At 55.9% G+C, this 23729-nt stretch overlaps 1 protein-coding gene across 1 annotated transcript; it reads right to left on the bottom strand.

Moving 5' to 3' along the window:
* Nucleotides 1-875: 875 nt before the first annotated feature.
* LOC119102800 (uncharacterized) lies at nucleotides 876-14689 on the bottom strand. Its single transcript, XM_037226253.1, has 7 exons — nucleotides 14647-14689; nucleotides 9199-9377; nucleotides 7046-7108; nucleotides 3169-3349; nucleotides 2572-2713; nucleotides 1995-2129; nucleotides 876-933 (listed from the first exon to the last, which is right to left on the bottom strand). Exons 1-7 carry the CDS (start codon nucleotides 14687-14689, stop codon nucleotides 876-878), a joined length of 801 nt encoding a protein of 266 aa, XP_037082148.1.
* Between the last annotated feature and the right edge of the window lie 9040 nt (nucleotides 14690-23729).

Genomic DNA, 23729 nt, shown 5'->3' on the forward strand with positions numbered 1-23729 from the left:
CGGCTCAGGCCGCCCCGCCGCCCCGGCGAGCCGAACAGCAGCGCCGGCAGGCACGACACGCCACCGTCCGGGCCGGGCCGCACCGCCGCCGGCAGCACGTGGTTGGCCGCGTAAACCGGGCTAGGCGGCAGAGGTCGGGTGACGTCACAGCTGACGGGTATGGCCGGCTGCTTGGCCTCCAGCCCGCACGAGAACAGGCGTTGCTTCTGCGCGGGCGGCGGACCACGCGCTGCCGCCTTCCCGTGCGACATGATGTCGGACACATTAGGGATGTAGTAGATCCCTGAGCTGTCTTCACCGTCGCGGAGCCGGTCCGAGCTCTGGCGCGCCCTGTCCTCGCTGAGGCCAGTCAGCAGGGGCCTCTTGAAGCGTCCGTACAAGGACAGCGCCGAGCCCTCCGCCGGCGCCGCTGACCTGGCCAGGCCCTCTTCATGAGGTGTCTTGTCATGGAGAATATCCTCCAGTGAACGACCGCTCGGCGCCCGCCGGCCCTGCCGCGTCGGCAGGCTGCCGGTCATCCGCTGCGGCCGGTGCGCCGACTGACGGCCGCCAAGAGACGGCGACTTGCCAGCGGCATCTAGGGCCTCCGACGTGAAGCTGAGACTGTCGCCGTCGCCGTCGGGCCGCCTGCGCGGCGCTGCAGGAGTGTGCCTGGCGGCGGCGCGGCCCAGCGAAGCGGGCGTCGACGGACCTGACTCCTGTGTGATGTTGTGCAGGCTGGGCGGCTGCGAGTAGGGCGGCGGGGGGCCCCAGTGGCTCCAGACGAACTCGGCCAGCGCCGGCGGGCTGCTGTACCGCTGCGCCGTCAGGTGGTGGAAACACGCCGTCGTTGGAGCGACCCGCGTGCCGTAGGGTGCCGGCCGGCCGCCCGCTGCTCAGACCCAGGGTGTGGTGGCACTGCGCGGGGGCGCCGCGTCCGACCGCCGGCTGCTCCTGCAGCGACAGTGCCATCAGATCAAAGGTCGCGCAGGTCACAGGGCACTGCTGTTGCGAGGAGCAGGCAGGTACCGGCTGGTGGCGGGACATAGCGGGCAGGTGCCGGCTGGTGACGGAACACGACGGACAGGAACCGTCCGGTGATGGAACACAGCGGGCAGGTGCCAACTGGTGACGGAACACAGCGGGCAGGTGCCGGCTGGTGACGGAACACAACGGACAGGAAACGCCTGGTGATGGAACACAGCGGGCAGGTACCGTCTGGTGATGGAACACAGCGGGCAGGTGCCAACTGGTGACGGAACACAGCGAGCAGGTGCCAGCTGGTGACTGAACACAACGGCTCAGCAATAACTGCCTTACTATGAATGCGTTTTTGGAGAATGCAAGCGATCTGCAGAGAAAATCATTACTTATAAGCAATGCGTCGTGGATGAATCTGACCGCGATATAATATCCGACCTAAAAAATACCTTCTGGTTTATCCAGCATTGCCTGAAGCACATAGTCCGCTCCACAGCACCAGCCCACGTCCTAAGGCTGCCACCGATTACATGCCTGCCCCGACGTGGGTTACGGGTGCTGGAACGTGGTCAACTCACCGGTTCTGCTGCCGCCACGGTAGCCAGCGCCAGTGAGACTGGTGAGCCGGTGCGGTGCTGCCCCCTATAAGGGCCGAGCGACTCGTGGTGGACTCCTCCGGACTAGGCGTGTACTGGTCCAATGTCCGCTGGGGCCAGTACCTGCAGTGGCCCAGAGATGATGGAGATTACGGGCCTGTGCTTTTTGCAGATGATATGAATGCACACACAAATACCCATACAAATACACGCGAATACCAATACAACTGTATGCCATCTTTCAATGGGAAGCGGTCATTCCCTTTATCATAAAAGGAAAAGTCATTTTCACATTTCAGACGACGGGGCGATTCAATACAATCCAGCATGGTGAGATCAGTTCATGTATGAGCATGACAACGAGGAACATCCTCACACGTGCCGCTCAACGAGGAACAACCGAAGGCGTTTAAGCTTTAGCGGCATATCAATACGTACGCTACGTCATCGACGAAGTCCCACTGCTGCCAGGGCTCGCTGGCGCAGAACGATGGCGGGAACGGCGGATGGGCCTGGAAGAAGCAGCGCTGACGCATCTCCAGCTGCTCCCAGTACATCTTCTTCCGCTCGTGGCTGCAGAGGCAGTACAGTGGTCACAGCTTCACAGCCTGCTCCGGTCTGGTCTGGTCTGGTATACTCTGGTTTAATCTGGCCTGGTTCGTGGTTCTGAGCTGATCTGCGTTAATCTGATCTGGTCTGTTTCCGCCTGGTTTGGTCTGGTTCGCTGTTCCGACCCGGTCTGATCGGGTTTAGCCTCTTGGTCTCTTCAAAGGTTACTCGTTCTATAGGAAGGTCTCTTTGGGAAACACAACAGCCGTAGTCAGCTAATGAGGTCGATGAGGGCAACTGCAAGCTGCCATGAACAGATTCAGTTCTCCTCAGAGATACGTGACAACAATTCTGGTCTAGTGATCCAGAGCCCGGCGTCAGCTCATCATCTTATTGTCACCCATCATGCAGGCCAAGATTCGTAGCTCTTGAGTCCAGTCAGCAAACCCTTACTGCATCCGCTCACCTCAGCAGCTGGTAGACGAGCATGCAGGAGAAGATGCAGACGAGGGCGCCGATCACTGAGAGGCCGAACAGGGCTCGCAGGCAGGAGAAGAGCGCTCCGTGGATGACCTCACAGTTCGGCACAGCGCCGAACACGTAACTCACTGGAACACAGCAGGCGGTAACACAGCCGCGGCACCACATCCAATTGGTGCATGCCCTTCGTGTGAGCCGCGGGCCAACGGAGGCAGGCTGGTGGAGGACAGCAGCAAATGGTACATTGTTGGGGGAGTTTTGAACTCCTTGATTGATATTCATTTGCCATTGAGTCCTGCTGTAACACATAACCTTACATTGAAAATAGGTATACTGTAAAATCTCACGTAGCAAATTAAGACAATAGATGCCTGAAAAGGTATCAAGCTGGCGCTAGCATTTTACTTTATCTACAGGAAATCTCACCGCAAGAAGTGAGCCATGTCAGTCCGCCAACTGCGAAGCACTTTGTCGGGACGAAAATACATTCCAAAGCAATTTCTGCGTAATTAGAGTTTGCTACACCAGCTTTGGCGCGGATCAGCGACGCTAATATCTGTTACCCAGCGGCCGCTGGCCTCACCTTCGTCTGCGTCGAGATGCGCCTGCAGCCTGCCGGCGAAGCAGGTGCAGGTGCGCAGTGACTTGGCGAACACGCACTCGGTGAGCGTCTGGAGACGGTTGATGTGCACCACGGCCGTGGTGACCGTGATCACCACACAGAGCACGGCCGACAGCAGGCAGCAGCCGCCCGACAGCTTGATCTGCGAATCAGACACGGGCGCCGTCAGGGGGCGTCGACAGCGGCCGTTGCCGTGTGGGGAGCTGCTGGTGCGGTGAGGCGTGTGGCAGAGACGGAGCAGGCACGGGCGCTGCAGCGGACGGCGACAGCGGCTGGTGCCGTGTGGGGAGCTGCTGGTGCGGTGAGGCGTGTGGCAGAGACGGAGCGGACACGGGCGCTGCAGCGGACGGCGACAGCGGCTGGTGCCGTGTGGGGAGCTGCTGTTGCTGTGAGGCGTGTGGCAGAGACGGAGCAGACACGGGCGCTGCGGCGGACGGCGACAGCGGCTGGTGCCGTGTCGGGAGCTGCTGTTGCTGTGAGGCGTGTGGCAGAGACGGAGCAGACACGGGCGCTGCGGCGGACGGCGACAGCGGCCGTTGCCGTGTGGGGAGCTGCTGGTACGGTGAGGCGTGTGGCAGAGACGGAGCAGGCACGGGCACTGCAGCGGACGGCGACAGCGGCTGGTGCCGTGTGGGGAGCTGCTGTTGCGGCGAGGCGTGTGGCAGAGACGGAGCAGACACGGGCGCTGCAGCGGACGGCGACAGCGGCCAATGCCGGGTGGGGAGCTGCTGGCGTAGTGAGGCGCATGACAGAGACGGAGCAGACACGGGCGCTGCAGTGGACGGCGACAGCGGCCGGTGCCGTGTGGGGAGCTGCTGGTGCGGTAAGGCGCATGGCAGAGACCGAGGGAACACTTGGTATGAGCATGGTGAGATGCGAAGGCATCGCCCTGGCATCAGGGGCCGGTGGACACGAATCGTTTCTGACCACTATGCGGTGATGATGCATGACCGTAATATATTGCTCATTAAAGCTCTGAATGCCATTAGCGTGACGTTGTATCTTTATGTCGTGACGTGATATGTTTATGTCAAGACGTTGCATCCTTATGTCGTAACGTTTTATCTTTATGTCGTGATGTTGCATCTTTATGTCGTGACGTTGTATCGTTATGTCGTGACGCTGTATCTTTAGGTCGTGACGTTGTATCTCTATGTCGTGACGTTGTATCTTTATATCGTGACGTTGTATTTTTATGTCGTGACGTTGCATCATATGTCGTGCTGTTTGGAAATGACAAAGTTGGGTAGTTGGGTAATGTTGGGATGTAATGTAAGCAATGCTGGGTAGGTAAACACAAAGTGTATCGAAGCTTCTTGTCAGCAAACATCACTTCTTTACAACTCTAAGCACCATCTGTTACCACTTGCAGGCTCGGCAGGCCCGCACCAAACAGGTGCCCATTTGTCTTCAGTGCAGGTTCGGTGCGCCCGGGGCCATGGCTACCATTCATCTGTTGTTTGCGGGCTTCCCTTGACGTGTTCGGAGCTAATGAGGTCGATCGATACGGCACCGAAACGAATGGAGCGTGTCAGCCTAGCGGACGCCGTCCCAGTGACCGGCAGTACAGGATGTGACCGGACGCCGTCCCAGTGACCAGCAGCACAGGATGTGACCGGACGCCGTCCCAGTCACCGGCAGTACAGGATGTGACCGGACGCCGTCCCAGTGACCAGCAGCACAGGATGTGACCGGACGCCGTCCCAGTGGCCAGCAGCACAGGATGTGACCGGACGCCGTCCCAGTGACTAGCAGTACAGGGTGTGACCGGACGCCGTCCCAGTGACCAGCAGCACAGGATGTGACCGGACGCCGTCCCAGTGACCAGCAGCGCAGGATGTGACCGGACGCCGTCCCAGTCACCGGCAGCACAGGATGTGACTGGACGCCGTCCCAGTGACCAGCAGCACAGGATGTGACCGGACGCCGTCCCAGTGACCGGCAGCACAGGATGTGACCGGACGCCGTCCCAGTGACCAGCAGCACAGGATGTGACCGGACGCCGTCCCAGTGGCCAGCAGCACAGGATGTGACCGGACGCCGTCCCAGTGACCAGCAGCACAGGATGTGACCGGACGCCGTCCCAGTGACCAGCAGCGCAGGATGTGACTGGACGCCGTCCCAGTGACCAGCAGCGCAGGATGTGACCGGACGCCGTCCCAGTGACCAGCAGCGCAGGATGTGACCGGACGCCGTCCCAGTGACCGGCAGCACAGGATGTGACCGGACGCCGTCCCAGTGACCAGCAGCATAGGATGTGACCGGACGCCGTCCCAGTGACCAGCAGCATAGGATGTGACCGCCGCCAAGCTTAGAGCAACAGTGTGTAACCTGTTGATTTATTGTTATAGTTCGAGTTAAATATAGAACTTTTCTAGTCAGTAAAACGAACTGCCGAAGCAGATAGGCACCTTTAAGTACCCGATGTTTATGGGTGTTGGTAAGTTGTTCAAAGTCATTGTCTTGAGATTCGCAAAGTCCTCCGATCCTCTCAGAACGTGCGTTCTCAGGCAACAGCTGAAACAGCGCATCAAGAATATGTACCTGACATGTTGAAAAGCAAAGAATCATGTGAAAATGAAACGTATACGGCACAGAGCGAGAATATACCAGCAGGGCTGGACTGTGCCGAAGTGCCTGGGAGCCAGTGCTGGCCGAACAGAGGAGGGCTCGGGCAGGCAGGGCGGTGAATGCAGGGGCGGGCAGGGCTCGGACAGAGGAGCCAGCAGGGGTCCTGCTGGTCCAGCAGCGCTCAGCAGAGGCACCATCAGGGCTCCGGCAGAGAAGTGTGCAGTGATCTCGCGGTGTGGTAACTGCCGATGTGTTAACGGGCGACGCTATTCACTGCCTGTCGCCGGCAAGCCCGAGTTCTGGCCACATCTTCACGCTCCGCCGTGTTATGAAACTGCGTCCATTTCGCCGACGCGGCGAGCTCGTATGCCATCAGACATGTGCCAGAGCCATGTGGGGCAGAGCTTCATCAGCAGCCGGCGGCGCAGTTGGCGACAGACGGCCGGGCGCCTCTCAAAGGGCGCAGCGTCTCCGCTGAGTGGCGGACCGGCTCGGCACATCGGCACGCCGACGCTGGACAAAGCGGGCCTGCAGTCAAACTCTGCGCCTGGCCGCCCGCCAGCGCGCTCGAAAGCACTCAGAAGTCTGCAAATGTCTCGGGAGGGATGGACGCCGCCCTGCTCTGAATGGCTACTGATGGTCGGAAGAGAGGCGCCCCGAGGCTGCGACCAGTCCCGTGAAGAGTGACTAGTCATGGCTCGGCTCTAAAGGAAATGAACAAGTGCTGTAAAGTACAGCCGCATGCACTGCACAAACCTGAGGTTGTATACACTGAATGCAAAGAAGATCCGACATAACGCGCGGTGAAAAACAGACCCTCTTAAGTCGCACAGCTGCAAAAGCCCAGTAACTTATAGTTGGCAGCACACGTTGCGCCGGTCCATTGGAGCCTGGTAAAAAAAATACAGGCCACGGGAAAGACCCGGTGTTTGATTCTCCGACAGCGTCATATCTCCCTGGTTGCGCTCTGTCAGTTGCCACGGGAAAAACCCGGCGTTCGATTCCCCGACAGCGTCATATCTCCCTGGTTGCGTCCTGTCAGTTGCCACGGGAAAGACCAGGCGTTCGATTCCCCGACAGCGTTATATCTCCCTGGTTGCGTCATATCAGTTGCCACGGTAGGTCTCAATGCTCGTTACCTCAGGTGTAAACCGCGCGATAAATAACACGACTGTTTCGCCTCACGCCAATGATGACCACACCAGCGTAACTGTACAGGGCGTTTGATTTAGATCATAGGGCAACATGAGATTATAGAGGTACTTACCAAGTAGGAGAAGCGATTCCTGCGCTTGATAAAGCAGAGCAGGAGGAATCCAGTCACGATAAGCTGGAATGCAGATAGGATCGTAAGCATGGCCACTGAACGTGCATGGCAGGCATGTATTTACCTGGCATATGACTGTTATAACGAGGTGATACATGTTGCCAAGTTAAGCCCAGTTATTATAAAGGCATGTTGCATCATAATGGCGTGGCGCAAAGATGACATAACGTTGTGAACTAGATGTAGTGTAAAGATGGCAAATATTTCACGGCAGCATTTGCTAGAATGCTTGCCTTGTGGTCTGAACGGGACAATCAAGCCAAAGGTGGTACGGATACATGCAGATCGGTATATACCCCGTAACGACTATTTCGTCCCTTCTTGCGAAAGTAGATAAATGTAACATTGCAACAATGATAGCTGAAAATTTCGGGCATGCAAAACAGATGCGTTTGCTGAAACAAGCATTTCCCGAAGTCTAACAAAAGTGGCAGCCTGCCTTACCACCAATTCAGGATATTCCACCTAAGAATAAGTTGTATTACTGACAAACTATGGGGTTTTTTAGGAGCGTTCCCGGTATTGCTGTACTTCGAACGCTTTTACATTAGAATCAATGAGATATTCTTGAGTTCCTTTTTCTAATCTTTAGTGCACACCAAAAGTGATTGCCGCCGCCCGTTCTTGACACACATATCAGATCCATCTAGTGAGCAATCAGGAGCTGGTGATGGGGCTCCTAACACGCAAGACGCTCGTGATCCTTCGAGGAGAGAAGCCCCATCATATAGTAATATTGATACGGGTACAGAGATCTCACATTATTTATGCATTTGGCGTAGCTATGTCAATCGCAAATTACATCTGTGCTGTCCGAGGTTTGATAAGATCATCTTAACTCGGGTTCGAGAAAGCTTTATACCGTTTTACCATTTACAGGAAAATTGCAGGCGTTGCATATCCGTTGCAGCGACGGCTCTCCTAAGACTGACAAGTTAGCTGCATTCGTGCCTTTGAATTCACGAACACAATACGCAAGAATCTGTTACCTTAATCATTTGTCACACTTCGAACTGTCGTTGAAAAAGGCTTACTTAACAACACACTTTCACCAAGCAGTCCATCTCTTTCTAAGCAACCAAATCAAGTTATGTGAGTTACATTCGTTCAGACAAGAAGTTATAAGTGTAATCCAAATATCAGACTGCGTCCAGATTTTCACAGGTACAGTACATGCGTTTTACGTGGCAGATAAGTATCGTTTCATTGTAATTCCGAAACAATGAGAAACATCTGTAAAAAACTGTTTCTGACTTTTGGGGGTAAGCCACATATCCTTTCCCAATAACTTTGGTATGACTTATTAACAACTGTAACGCATTAAAACTACTAATATATGCATCTGAACCCAACTTATCAAAAGTGCAGATATTCCAATGGATGCCAGCCACATCCTGGTATATGATTTTATAGATAAAGCGCTAGTCCATCGCGGGGACAGTGGAGCAGACTATATAATACGATATAGCCAACTAGGTGTTGTCTTGTCTCCCTCTTCTCCCATTCCTCTCCTATCCTTACCCTCTATTGCTACCCCTGCATCTCTTATCTTTTATTTCACGTCCTTTCCTGCCTAGCAATTTCCCCCAATAGCCTTGTAAACCGGGGCTGCCGGGAGCTATTGACCACAACGCTGCCAATGGCCTGGGGTGAGAATGGCTCTGAAAGCAATTTTGAGGCTTGACGAACCCGAGTGGGACACACAAAAACCTGCGTAATCGAGTATCTGCGGCTAAAAGTTCATCATTTCATGCTCATCTTCTGAAGAGCATTTCTCACAAACACCATCAACTATCCCATTCAGTTCAAGCGCTGGTGAGCGTTGTTGTCCACTTAACCGAGGCGAGACAAACATATCCAGCCTTTGATCGCGACTCGCATCGCTCCCTTCCTCCCGTTCTCGGCAATATTAGTCGGATGTCTGATTAGAGGCAGCAGCTCCGGAGCGAGTGGAGACATGCGGAGAGACTCAAACACCTGAGGGCGCACATTACACAGCGGGGCCCTCAGCACGCTCACCCCGAAGGAGGCACACACTCATCACAGACCCGGTGGCCCGACAGCCGAACACAGCGGGGCCGCGGCATACTTACCACGCAGGCCGGCACATAGGTGGGAATGGTCTCGAAGTAATGGAGGCTGCTGGTGTGTGTGCGCAGTAGGAAGTATACCAGCACGTACAGCAGGCCGAGCAGTACGGCCAGACCGCCGCACACCCAGCACAGGATGACGTACTTGCGCGTCACCGACCGCCACCACGGGCGCCGCTCCGCTGGGGAACGCAGGTCACGGTCAGGGTGGGTCACCTGAATCCGACAGGTCACGGTCAGGGGTGGGTCGCCTGGATCCGACGGATCATGGTCAGAGGTGGGTCACCTGGATCCGACAAGCCACGGTCAGGGGTGGGTCACTCGGATCCGACAGGTCACGGTCAGGGGTGAGTCACCTGGATCCGACAGGTCACGGTCAGGGGTGAGTCACCTGGATCCGACAGGTCACGGTCAGGGAGGGTCACCTGGAGCCGACAGGTTACGGTCAGAGGTGGGTCGCCTGGATCCAACAGGTCACAATCAGAGGTGGGTCATCTGGATCCGACAGGTCACGGTCAGAGGTGGGTCAACTGGATCCAACAGGTCACGATCAGAAGTGGGTCACCTGGATCCGACAGGTCACAGTCAGGGATGGGTCACTTAGATCGGACAGATCACGGTCAGGAGTGGGTCCCTTGGATCAGACAATTCACGTTCAACGGTGGGTCGCTGGGATGCGACAGGTCACGGTCAACGGTGGGTCACTGGGGCCCGACAGGCACGGTTAGGGGTAGGTCACTGGAGCCCGACAGGTCACGGTCAACGATGCGTCACGCTGTGAAATGGCACCGTGTAGGACAGCGTCAGAGCACTAAACAGCAAGGCAGGGCACGGGTCCGTGATTAAGCGCAGCCCTCTCGTATCGCTGTCATGATTTGACTCGTGTTGCCTGGAGGAGCGTTGAAAGCCTCCCAGACATCTGCGAAGAAACACGCACAACATGAGCACTTGACTTTATTCTCGGAGAGAGGAGACACCTCTGTATGAGGAGTTGACTTTTCTCTAGTCAGGCATTTGTTCCAGTCAAGTATTTCCCCAGTCAAGCAATGTTCCAGTCGAAACATTCTTCTAAGTTTGAATTTGCTGTACACCAGGGTCGTAGGAGGGCCATATAACAAGCATTCCAGGTTATCAGTTCTTCCCGAGCCAACCTTTTCCTGGTAGAATCCGTAAGCCTCGTGCAGCGTGGGCGGAACGAGGCAATAACGGATGAAGTTTTCAGTTATGAATTGCATATGTGTAAATTATACGATAACCAGAGCTAATAGGGTCATATAACTTTGGCAACCCGCATAAGTGGGTATCATCCATATTTCATGCATTGGCAACCCTAACTTCCACGAGCTTCAAGCAGGCTAAGCTGTTCAGTGGCGCAATTTTCGCCCGCTTATTCACAAATCGCATTGCTTGGAAACTGGATACCTACGTCTGACAGTGACATGGCAATTTTACTCCAGAGTGGCGAAGGATCTGTATTGATTTGTATGTCGTTAACACGAGTAAAGTACTTCGACAACGTATGCATCCGTTCGATCATTGCTCTCAGCGTGTGTGGCATTGGTCACGAATAACTGTCCCACATACCGGTTCACTACTTGCACGCTTTCACGGCTCGGTTTCTGTTAAAGTCGCAGCGCACTGTTTTCCAAACCGTGTTCAGCAAATATAACACTGGGAGCTTCCTGCTGAATTTCTGATGTGCCGATTGGCAAAGAATGCTGAGACTGCGTAGCCAATTATGGACGATACATTTATGTACACCACACAGTTCGTGTTACATCTTCATCCGCTCTAGAAAGCGAAATATTCCATAAGTCATCAAAAACGCCTGCTTCCCAGCGGACTGATCAATGCACTCACGCCATTTTTAGCCGTCTCCGTCGCACAGTGCTGGTCTCGTGTCGCTGCGACGCCATGTCGAGATCGAAGCGCAATTTGTAATGTTTTACAGTTAGCAGTTTCACGTTTCACGTGGTGAAGTCTAACGTGGTTTCGCGCAGTGAAGTTTCACGTAGTGAACGATGCTCATATTCTCATTTCGCCAGAATATCGTGCCTGATCAGACGGCATGCGCATTTTTATACATTCGTACGGAAAAAAAACTTTTAAAGCTGTTGTATCTCACAGCTGAAAACTTTATGCAGCTACAACCAATCGTGCCCATAGTGACCAACCATGTAATAAAACCGCTATCAACAGCTGCAAAGATATTTGCTTTCAGAGAGCGCAGCGAATGGGGCGCGTAGCAAAGTTGAAAATTGTTTGCTCTTTCTCAGACATCCTCTGCCTGCGGCCTTACTCTCAATAATTCAGCCAGCTCTGAGCGACTTTTCTGAAGCTTGCGCCGAAGAGATGTGTGTTTGCTTAGGTTCCCTGGTTGGCGGCGCCGTTTGTCGCCATTAGTGACAAGAAGATGCGTCCCTGATCTTTCTTGTTACACAGGTGGGCTAAGTCTATGGCGACAGAGCCCCACCCCCATCTCTCTCTCTCTCTCTCTCTCCTCTCTCTCTCTCTCTCTCTCTCTCTCTCTCTCTCTCTCTCTCTCTCTCTCTCTCTTCTCTCTCTCTCTCTCTCTCTCTCTCTCTCTCTCTCTCTCTCTCTCTCTCTCTCTCTCTCTCTCTCTCTCTCTCTCTCTCTCTCTCTCTCTCTCTCTCTCTCTCTCTCTCTCTCTCTCTCTCTCTCTCCTCTCTCTCTCTCTCTCTCTCTCTCTCTCTCTCTCTCTCTCTCTCTCTCTCTCTCTCTCTCTCTCTCTCTCTCTCTCTCTCTCTCTCTCTCTCTCTCTCTCTCTCTCTCTCTCTCTCTCTCTCTCTCTCTCTCTCTACTCTCCCTCTCTCTCTCTCTCCTCTCTCTCTCTCTCTCTCTCTCTCTCTCTCTCTCTCTCTCTCTCTCTCTCTCTCTCTCTCTCTCTCTCTCTCTCTCTCTCTCTCTCTCTCTCTCTCTCTCCGGCTGCCAGCGTCAGTGCTGCCTAGCACCGGAAGTCGAGTCCCCTTCTTGCCCCCTGTGTGCTGGCGCTTTGTGGATGCGGTTGCTAATGCGCCGCGGTTGTCGTTCCCTGACCAATCTTTCTCAAAGCGCCGCTGCCGGTTCGGCCGCAACGTAAACACGACCGGCGCGAGGGTGACCGTCGGTCCGGCGCTGCGTAAACACGACCGGCGCGAGGGTGACTCCGAACGTTCGAGTCGATGCGTCGACCCTCGACACAGCGGGAGCAGCACCCGACGGCCAGTACATCGACCTCGACACGGCGGGGAACAGCACCCGACGGCCAGTACAGGGAGTCAAAGCTACAGCCCAATAACGCTGCCGCAGAGGCAGAGTGGCCGGCAGCGGTTCGGCTAAAGCTGGCCAGCATCAGGTTGCGGGAGCTGATGGAGGCGCTATAGCTTCCGGTGAAATGACGCCAATGCCTTCATCCATGTCCGTCCCGTGTACATACGTCACGCACGCGGCCAATGCAAGACAACGAGTGTGTGTAATATAGCATTTTGCGTAATGGCGAATGATTGTAGTTCGCGAGTTTGAGTCTCTGCGAACGTTGTCATCAAAGGAACGCAGCTTGCAAGGGAAAGGAATTCAGATGGAAGACTTTGCCTTAGGCGGACGGCAGTGTATTGCATGTCACGATGCAAATTCCTTAGCATTCACTGCCTCGCAAGTTGGGGCAGTTATCTCACAAATTAAACCACGGTAGTGGAGGGATAACTGTACACGAAACCTGCTCTGCGTTGAGTTTGATCCTCACGGCACCTGAGCGGGAGGACGGTTGGAGGTTTTGGGTGCGTCAACTGCTAGATTACTTTACTGGCCCTGCTCCACTACCAAGCAAATGAGCCTTGCGACCAAATGTATCGACAAAAACAAAACGGCCAAGGAAGACATGCCCCTACCCCTTACGAGGATGGTATGCCCCCACCCCTTACAAAGGCAAAACTGCGCCGTTCCTGCTTGTCTGTTGTCCACGCTAAAGCGCATGCTGCATCAGTCTAGTGCCCAACTCATGGATTTACGAACGAAAACGGCGTGAACGAACGGGTGCTTCACGCGATGCCCAGTGCACATGCCCCTGCCCGCACGGCGCGCCACAGCGACCGTATACAGCGCCTGCACTGGCCACCTGCGGCCACGTACGTGTGCGTCATATATAACCAAGAGAGCATGGCCAAGAGCGCGCGCTGCCCGAGGGCGACCGCGTGTACACGCGGGCCAGATTTACGGTTATGGCCGGCTGAAGCTTTGCACAATCGTCCATCGGCGGGACCACTAACGACTCTGGCGGGGGCAGGAGGATGTGGAGCGTTGCGCAGCCTGGCGTGCTGCGCCCTAATCAGCCGGGGAAAGGAGCCGAGCCCTGGTGCGGGGCAGGCCGTGCGCGTGTCCCGCCGCCGGCGCTCGGCTCGGTCGGCATGACCCCTGCATACTGATGCCGGTGTCCGGCTCCTGGGCGCAACCATGCGGCACGTGGGCGAAGGAGGCCGCCTGGCGCTCACTTTCCCTCCTGCACGTGCCGCGTCGGGGCAGTAGCAATAGCGTCTGGTGTTTGTGCTTCAGCTCAATAGGCTTAAAGGGCTCTCTGGCCAGACTGAGCCACCGGTCAGGGCAGAGAGCTCGACTCGGAGAGTCGCCAATCGAGGCAGAGAGCCCGACTCGGCGAGTCGCCGGTCGGGGCAGAGAGACCGACCGGCGGCTCGGTGAGTCGCCAGTCGGCCCGCCTGGCTGCTGCGTGGCAGGCTGTGTAGGCTCGCGTCTCATGCGCAGCACGCTGCGGTTGGTCTTCGCGACTGTGATTGGTCAATATGTCAATTGTTCGTGGGCTGTGATTGGTCAGCCGTAATGCATTCAGATACATTTCCAAAAGGAGAGAGATGTCTCACACCTGTAGGAATTTTTTAACCGCGGTATGCGGATTTTAATGTAAAGGGAACCTACGCAATGGTAGCATTTTCAAGGTCTAAAACACCCTGTTTCTGAATCTAACTGCAGCTAGTCTTCAGTTTTTTTTTCGTGCCTGGCGTACACATAAACTGCTTTACGCATGACATTGGCAGTGGCGTCATACATATATAAAGGTTACGTTTGTTAGCCGATGGATGGGGCACGCGGCATGCTATGTTCGCATTGCCATTAGTCAAACATTAAAACGATGAACGTGGTTGGTTGCTCGAATGGCGAACGCTTGGTGAAAATGGCATTGTCATTCGTGAAGTAGCGGGACATGTTCTTTTGTTTTCTAAACGAAATCATAAAAAATGCAATCCAACCCTTCAGGCAAGAGAAAAAATGCCAAGACCACTGTCAACGTACTCTTCACAAGGGTAGTTGTGTACTTTACTCGTTGAGGTCTCACTCGCTTTATTTTGCACCATAATTAGATTTCCGCAGTTTAAGATCTCGCACTCTCGCCAAACACTAGGTGCTAACTTAAAGCGTGGGAAAGGTTGAGAACTAACTTACCTTCCAGCGAGAAGGCTGCACCTGCTGCCACAGAGACTGACATCTCATACAAAACATTAATCCACTGGGAAACTAAATAGCAGCTCCGTCCCCACCGGCCATGGCTAGCATCAGCCCAGCAGGGCTCAACACATGCCGCACGTGCCTCGGGTGCCGGCTGTCGGTGCCGGGCAAGAGCCTCGCCAGAGCCGCGTCCGGTGACGGTCCGGCGGTCAGCGGCGGCGGCCGCAGGGAACCAACCCCTCCAGAGCTAGCCTTCAGCGGCGCCCGCCGAGCCTGCCGTACCTGTGAGCGGTCCGGCGGCCGGCGGCGGCGGCCGCAGGGACCCAATCCCTCCAGAGCCAGCCTTCAGCGGCGTCCGCCGAGCAGTCCGTACCTGTGGGCGGTCCGGCGGCCGGCGGTGGCGGCCGCGGAGGCTCCGTCTGAGGCGGAGCCTGAAGTCGGAGCGGCCGTGGCGGCAGCGCCGGCGGCAGGTCCTCAGCCGTCCTCCCGCCGTCCTCGGCCGTCCTCCTGCAGTCCCCGGCCGTGGCGCAGCGTCGGAGGAGGCGGCGTAGCGCCATGGCGGCCTTGTGACCTCGTGACAGAGGCCTCACCAGCTCACCGCCGGGGCGACAGCACCAGTCATCATCTGCAACAGGATACGCGCACCAATCGGACAGCAGCACGTGGTCAGGCGAAAAGAACAACATCGAAGGAGGCTGGAAATTGGGAGATGAAAAGTGAACGGCTGGGGAACATTACAGGGGTATTGTAGATAATCCACCTTTCCCTCGCATCTTCCGTCACCTTTTTCCGATCTTCGTCTGTCCTCTCTGCTTCCACAATCTCCCTCTCTCCTTCATGTCCTGTTACCTTCTTACTTTTAAAACGATCGTAACTACTAAATATCTTACAATTATTCTGCAACACCCGCTAAAATTAACCGCGAATATTGATTTCAACTGATTTTTTTTGCGATGGGCTCTCAAATGTCTTATTCATTCGTAGTTTGGAGCATGGGGCAAAGCACAGTGAGTTAAGTGCATTGTCCGACAGTTTTTCGAACTCGCCCGTGTTCCTCCGTACCGCAGTGCCTGCCAAGCGCAGGCATTCACATAGGCCGCCTTTTGCAAATTAACACTCTGACGCCAAACAAACTTCCTTCGTCTCAAGCCACGGCCAGCACTGGCCCAACAGCCGGATGGAAAACGCCTGTCTACACACTCCTGCCAGCTTCGCCCCATTAGCGCGGTTCAGGCCTTTGTGCGCCGCGGCGGGATGCCGACCCGGCTTGGCTGGTCCACCCCACGGCTCCCCGCCCCGCGCCGGCAGCCCTAACGACGCAGGGCCGCCGGGCTTTGATTAGGGATGCGGCGCTAGCACAACGGAGGCGCGTGTTCGAGACCTTATCCGACGCCGGAGGGCAGCAGCCGCGAGGGGCGACGCACCCCGCCGGCGGCTCCGTCGGGCGACCCCTCACGTGCGGAGGCTGAGACGGCGTCGGCGGCGGCGCCAGCCAGAATTAATGCCCCGGATGATACTGGGAAGTGGCGCCGACGGGGCCGGAGGTGCCGGCGGCGGCTCGCGCGCGCTCGGGCAGATGCGCCAGGCGCCGTCTCGGCCCCGGCCCGCTACTGGAGCCCGGCCAAGCGCGACCACCGGCCGCGTCGCCGACCAATCGATACCGGCGTAACTGGCCACGACAAACGCACCGCGACAATGTTGGCGCAGTGGTAGGCGCCATTATCTTACGCAGGGGGAGAACCCGCCCCGTGGCGTCCAGCGAGGACAACGGCCTGGTCTTTTATGAGTTCGTTGCGTTATTCTGCCCCGTGCGATAGCTTAACTAAATGGTCCTTGGGTTCTGCAAATGTTTGCCAGCTAAGCAAACCGTGGATCTCGCAGCATTCACAGGGATGTTCCGGGCGCACGCGAGTTATAACACACAAAGACGGATAATCACATAACTTGGCGTCTTTGATGAAACTGCGGAATCTATACAACAGGCGTTAGTATATGTGTATATACATACTATCTATAAATATATTGTCATTTTATATATATATATATATATATATATATATATATATACTTATCAAAGCACAGACATGTCGAGACAGATATGATTAAAGCTGAAGCTGTAGCTCCGGCGCTATAGGATGGAAAAAGGGCATTTAAGTGAAAAGAAATCAAGTAGTGCCGTCAGCAGCGCTGCCCACTGCGGTTTGCCAGTAATATATCCCCGTGTGACAAACAGATTTCATGCCGAACGTGATACATCTTCTTTCGACGCCTCCCGCCATCCGGCATCCCGCCCGCCTGAGCTGGGAGACACGTATATCCGACACGAGCTGAGAGTGGTTGCTGGTCGGCCGCATTCTCCCTGCATCTGGGGCTCCTCACGCGAAGCGGATCGGATCCAGAATGGCTCGTTAGCCGGCACGCGACGCTCCCAACCGGGCCGCCGGCTGCCGAGACAGAAATCCGCTCATCTCTAGCACAGCTGAGGCAGAGGCAGCAGTCCGACGGCCGCCAGACGCCCCGAGTCTTCACAATCACAAGAGCTATTTCCCTGCGTCGAGGCATCGAGCCCTGCGAGCACAGCTCAGTCGGGCCCGCCGGGCTGTTTTCATCGGGCTGGAGAGTCTGCGAGCGGCGCGAATCCGGACGGCGGCGGGGTCCGAGGAGGGTGGAGGGCTGACGGCTCCCCAAGCTCGCACCAGCGCCTCCACGCGGTGGCACGGTCCGAGGAGGGTGGAGGGCTGACAGCTCCGCAAGCTCGCACCAGCGCTTCCGCGCGGCGGCACGGTCCGAGGGGGGTAGAGGACTAACGCCCCCCCCCCCCAAGCTCGCACCAGCGCCTCCGCGCGGCGGCAAGGTCCGGGGAGGGTGGAGGGCTCCTGAAGCTCGCACCAGCAGCTCTGGTTGGCGACAGAGCGGCGCAGGCGCTCCCGGCGGGGCGCTGACGTCACGACCGGTCATGCATAATGAAGGAGCCGTCGGTGACGACGCGAGCGCGGTACATCAGCAGTGGCGCCGGCGGCCGCCGCCAGGTGACGACAAATGATGCCGAGCCGGCGTTACGTCTACTGGCCGGGCATGTGCGGACTGGTCACGGGTAGGCTAATTATGCGGGCAGCCTGATCACGGGCAGACTGATCACGGGCAGACTGATCACGGGCAGGATGATCACGGGCAGGGTGATCACGGACAGGGTGATCACAAACAGGATAGGATGATCACGGGCAGGGTGATCACGGACAGGGTGATCACGAACAGGATAGGATGATCACGGGCAGGGTGACCACAAACCAAATGATCACAGGCAGGGTGATCACGAACCAAATGATCACGGGCAGGGTGATCACGTGCAGGGTGATCACGGACAGGATGATCACGGGCAGGGTGATCACGGGCAGGGTGATCGCTGGCAGGGTGATCACGGACCGGAGGATCACGGGCAGGATGATCACGAACCAAATGGTCTCGCGCAGGGTGATCACGTGAAGGGTGATCACGGGCAGGGTCATCACGGGCAGGATGATGATCACTGGCAGGGTGCTCACTGACAGGATGATCACGGGCAAGGCGATCACGAGCAAGGCGATCACGGGCAGGCTGACACGTGACGGGCTGACCAGAGCCAGCTGATTACATGGTGAGGTAATCGCGGAGCAGGGCTATCACTGGGCGCAGTATTCAGTGACGGCGCAATCACGAGCCCTGCTCAACATGACACAGGTTTGCTATCCTCACGGAGTCCGACAGCCACGAAACAGAATAATCTCACAACCAACTGATCACGGAGTCGACTGGTGACGGAACCAACACATGATTGGGTGAGATGATCCCAGAACCAAATGATCAAAGAAGCGAGAAACCGCGTGGCGTCGGCTAGTTAAGGAATCAATATAGCTTGGTATTAGTCACACATGGACCGTAATCGATGCCACTGTCCAACAGACAGCGATCGGACGGCCATGGACTCTGCTGCATAGAAGTGGTGCTATCGTTGTGCCGAAATACGTTGGCAGGTAGCAGCCACACGCCGCCTGGACGGGCCACAATGAGTACTGCTATGCATGATTACCAGTACAGAGTACTGCTATGGCACTGTGTGTGCGCCCATCACTATATGTGTGCGACGACAGACTATGACCAATGCGTCGACGATCAATCCACGCTCCTAACGTGGAGCTTTAACGTGGCACGGCGGCCGCGGCCAAGCCGCTTCACATGTCTGGCGGAGATTAATGGAGCGGTACATCCTGCCCAGGGCAGAAGGCCATATCTCAATGGAGCGCACGTCCTGTCCACGGTACGTCCTTTCCACGGTACGTCCTGCCCACGGCAGTAGGCCACATCTCAATGGAGCGGTACGTCCTGTCCACGGTACATCCTGCCCACGGCAGTAGGTCACATCTCAATGGAGCGGTACATCCTGTCCACGGTACGTCCTGCCCACGGCAGTAGGCCACATCTCAATGGAGCGGTACGCCCCGCCCACGGCGGTAGGCCACATCCCAATGGTGCGGTACGTCCCGCCCACGGCGGTAGGCCACATCCCAATGGTGCGGTACATTTTGCACACGGCAGCATGTCACATCCCAATGATACATGACTAGAACTGAGTCGAAGTAATCCTACTGGTGGGCAGGCCCAAATAATCCTATGACGGGCAGGCCCAAAACCAATCGCGGGAACTCGAACATAGCGCAATCGGCCTCGCGGAACGGCGGCGTCTGAGCCAAGTCCAAATGTTTCCCACGTCCAAGGCGACTAATCCATTGATGAATCGCCGACGTGACGTCTCGCTTTGGAGCCGCGGGTCCGGCGATTTCTGACATGACTTCTGCAGCCGTCCCCCCTCCCCCCTCCTTCCCTCCCAGCTGCTGGTCAGAATGTTAATGGACCGTAGAGCTCTGGCGCGCGCCGCTGACGGAGAGCAGCCGTACTTGGTCTGCCGCACTGGCAGCTACAGGTGAAGCTAAGCCTCGTGGTCCGGGCTTCTCCATGAAGGGAAGCGCCGTCCCACGGAACAGTTAGTGACTCATGACTGACACCGGGTGGAATTCAACTGTACAAGAGACTTCGACTTCGACTTCGCCCGCGGCGCCCGTGCATTACGGCTCAGTCTGCGGGACAAGTCAACAGGCAGCTCATGCTCGCGTTTTACTCGGAAGACATGAGTTTAGTGAGATTCAAAGAAGCGTCAGGCTGCGGTTGTAGTTCGTCAGAAATATGCTTATTCGCAATTTGGCCGGATATGTTGTGAGGTGGCTCGGGAACCGGGCTCAGGACTAAGCACGACTTGTTTCAAAAACCATCAGTTAACCACTTCAATAAAGCAGTCCCATCTCAAAGACGACGTACCGTGCCATGGGGCACCGCCCCTGTTGCAGGCTGGTGGGCAAGGGTGATAATGATCTGCTGAATCATTTGTATGACTCACTGAGAATTCTGGCGAACGCAGGTGGGTTAGCTCCCCCCATCAGCAGCTTTTATAGCGTTGAAAGAAATTGTTTTCGTTCTTTATTTCTCATTTTGCAAAATTTGGTCCATTGCGCACGTGAAGCGCAACATCCACTTCTACGGCGAAACAAACTTCACGCATGATTTACGAAGGCACATGGCGAAGTTGTAGACTCGGAGGAGCAAACCCCGACAAAATTGTGTCGAAATCCCAGCAAAATTACGTCCAAACCCCGGCAAGATTACAATACGTCGCACTTCATCTGTTTGTCATTCCTATAATCCTTCGCAGGGAGACGCACCATGTGGGAATCACCCCACATGAAGACCTGCCAACCGACCATAGCTAGCTGGTGTGGCGTCGTACCGAGAAGTCACGCTAGGCCCGCCTCGGCCCGTAGTCTGCGTGTTCGGCGGCAGTGCTAGGCCCGCCTCGGCCCGCAGTCTGCGTGTTCGGCGGCAGTACCATTAGCGGCCAGCGCGCTAACATGCGCCGCAAATGTGACGTCGTAGGGGCTGGCAATTTACGACTTCATTTGGCCTGCTGCGATCTTTAGCATCCGTCGTCCCGGTGGCTGTCATTTGACTTTGAGAATTGGTGACGGGAAGTGACTGCTACCGGGGGCTGGATTGGCACCTGGTGAAGGCGAGTGTCCTAGTGAAGGCGAGGATTGCGGGGGAGAAAATCCTTTGGGAATGCTTGGCTTTGCTTTCAGGCACTGTGCCATTGCCCCCCCCCCCCCTCCCCCTCCCCAGCTCTGCTGAAGAAAACTTGTCATCTTCCGCCGCTTCACTGCTCCTGACATCCAGACAAGCAGGATCTGACGTTCACCAGGGAGCTGCTCAGAGCCAGCGCGACCCGTGCCTCCTTGGATCGGACGTCTGAACCAAAAATAAAGCTGCACGTGGACACCGCGGGCTTCTAGAGCACTGAGCCTCTATCAGATACCCCGCTGATCAGACAGCCCGCCGTCAGATAACGGGGATCAGGCAGCCAACCGTAGGATGGCGGGGGATCAGGCAGCCGGTCGTCAGACAGCAAAGGATCAGACAGCCGGCCGTCTGGCAGGGGGATCAGACAGTCGGCCGTCAGACAGCTGGGATCAGACAGGGGACCAGACAGCGGGGATCGGACAGCGGGGATCACACAGCCGGCCATCAGACATCAGGGATCGGACAGTCGACTGCCAGACAGCGGGGATCAGACGACCGGCCGCAAGACAGCGGGGATCAGACAACCCGCCCTCAGACAGTGGAGGATCAAGCAGCTATCCGTTAGACAGCGGGGATCGCACCGTGGGGATCCTACAGCCGGCCGTAAGACAGCGGGGGATCGGACAACCGGCCGTCATACAGCGGGATCGGACAACCGGCCGTCATACAGCGGGATCAGACAACCGGCCGTCATACAGCGGGATTGGACACGCTGGTGACTGCATGGCCGCGTCCGATCGATGCCCGTCGGCGGCAGTGAAAGGCTGACGTGCCGTCGGTGGGCCGGCTCTCGACGGCTCGCCAGATGAACGACGCCGCCGGGGTTTGGATATCGCTTACTTTATCGCTACTTTGAGACGATGAACGGCTTACAGGCGGCCGTCCATTGTGGCACGCTGTTAGGCTAATGACTATCCACGAAGAGGCGCACGCGTTCCTCAAACTCGCGCTCGGTTGGACAGATAGATGGCTGGGGACGATGAGGGCTGTGCAGGGACATTTCCAAGTATGTGATATCCTAACCTGCCATCTGCGTGGTATGGCTTTGACACCTTGCAGTTTCGAATACGCCTAACCAATGTTAAAGATGTGTCCCAAGTCTTACAGCTGACTATTAGCATTAGTCTTTGCATTTGGGATGGAATACTACCCCACATGTCATGGTATATCGTATATATCATGTGTAACAGGCTTCGACAACACTAATGTGATCTATTTCAACTTGTCTACGCCGTGGTTCGTTGTGTGACAAAACAGAGTATATGGACCACGTGGAGGACAACATGAAATAAGCCTTTGAAAACAATTACCAAACCACGAGCAACGTACCATTGATTTCGTCTGACCGACAGCTGGATATCACACACCACCCAGAACACACGCACGCAGCTCAGCGCAAGCAGGTCCATACTGCTTCCAACTCCCGTTCTCACCAGGTAGCACACCACCTCGCAATGCCTCGTCCCGGGGCATCTCGTGCACCCACCTCGGCTCCGTCTGACGCGCAGCTGCCCCGTCAGTAGCGGCTCGGCGCCGGCCGCACCTGCGAGCCTCCACCGGCCGCTGCGGGTCCCGCCGCCCGAGCGGCGCTGCTGCGTCCGGCACCGCTGTCTTCGGGGCAGGCCCGCTGACTGCCGGCGCCGGCGGCCGCCCGGGCGCCGCTGCCCGGGCCAGGCCGGCCTCCAGCCATCGATCGGGCTCGGCGCGCGCGCGCGCTGCCCCCCGGCCAGCGGCGCCGGCCGTCGCCGCTCTCGGACGGACCAGCCGGAGACGCCTGGGGCGGTGCGGTGCTGCGGTCTCCAGCGGTGCAGCATCACGGCCGCGCTGACGGTGCAGCGCCGCTGTCACCGGCGAGACGGCGCCACTGCCAGCGACGGTGCAGTACCACAGTCAGCGGCGGGACAGTGCCGCTGCCACAGGCGGGACAGTACCATTGTCAGCGTTGGTAAACACTGCCAACGGCGGGACAGTACCACAGTCAGCGGCGGGCCAGTACGGAGGGAACGTCTCATTGCCGGTAACGGCACAGTACCACTGCTACTGGCAGTACAGCATACGACGGTCAACAGTAGCCAGTAGCAACACCATACGACGGTCAACAGTTGTGCGTTTTTTTTCTGTCAGCGTCAATGCATTATTACGACCAGTGATGAAACAGTACTACGGTCTGTTTCAGATAAGAGTACCTAGGTGCAATATGCGAATTTGTTTAATGTGGCGACCGCATTATGTGATGGAAATAACGAAACTATTTGAGGAAAATGCCATCGACCAAACTACTGACAAGCTACCTGACAAAAACAATCTAAGCACATTTTCTCCAATACACATTTAGCGCCAATACAATAAAATATTCTCGAAGCAACGGCAGATAAACAGTGATCTCATCTCTCTGCTTTCTTCCGCATTTACTTACACATAAATACACCATTCGCAAACCAAGTACACAGAGAAAAACAAACATGCAGAACACAAATCATTACACACGCCATTCATAAATCAAGCATTATCAAGGATAAGATTGAATTCAAATGTAAGCTGGGGAGAACTTACGCCGTCCTTGTTTTTTTAGTTGTTTGGAAGTCTGTTGAATAAACTTCGTGAGAGTCGTTTTGCAATATCATCTGTTGAATGTTATTGTGACATTAAACAATTTGCATGCCGTATCTGCTTTTTTATATACCACGACAAGATAGAATGAATAAATTCAGAGAGTTAATTTTAGAACACATTTCACAATTCCCGATGCCGGGCGTCTGAGTACAAAACGTGACCGACATGACATCGGCGGAGATATCGTTACTTGTTACCGATGGCAAGTACCCAAATTTTCACGGAATATGTTCATTTGCCGAAATCTCAGCAATTAATTTTTAAATAGATCATACGTTTGGTAGTTGAAAACTTGTTCCCGTAAA

Source organism: Pollicipes pollicipes, unplaced genomic scaffold, assembly GCF_011947565.3.
Source record: "Pollicipes pollicipes isolate AB1234 unplaced genomic scaffold, Ppol_2.1 Scaffold_5724;HRSCAF=6776_pilon_pilon_pilon, whole genome shotgun sequence".
Taxonomy (NCBI): Eukaryota; Metazoa; Arthropoda; class Thecostraca; order Pollicipedomorpha; family Pollicipedidae; genus Pollicipes; species Pollicipes pollicipes.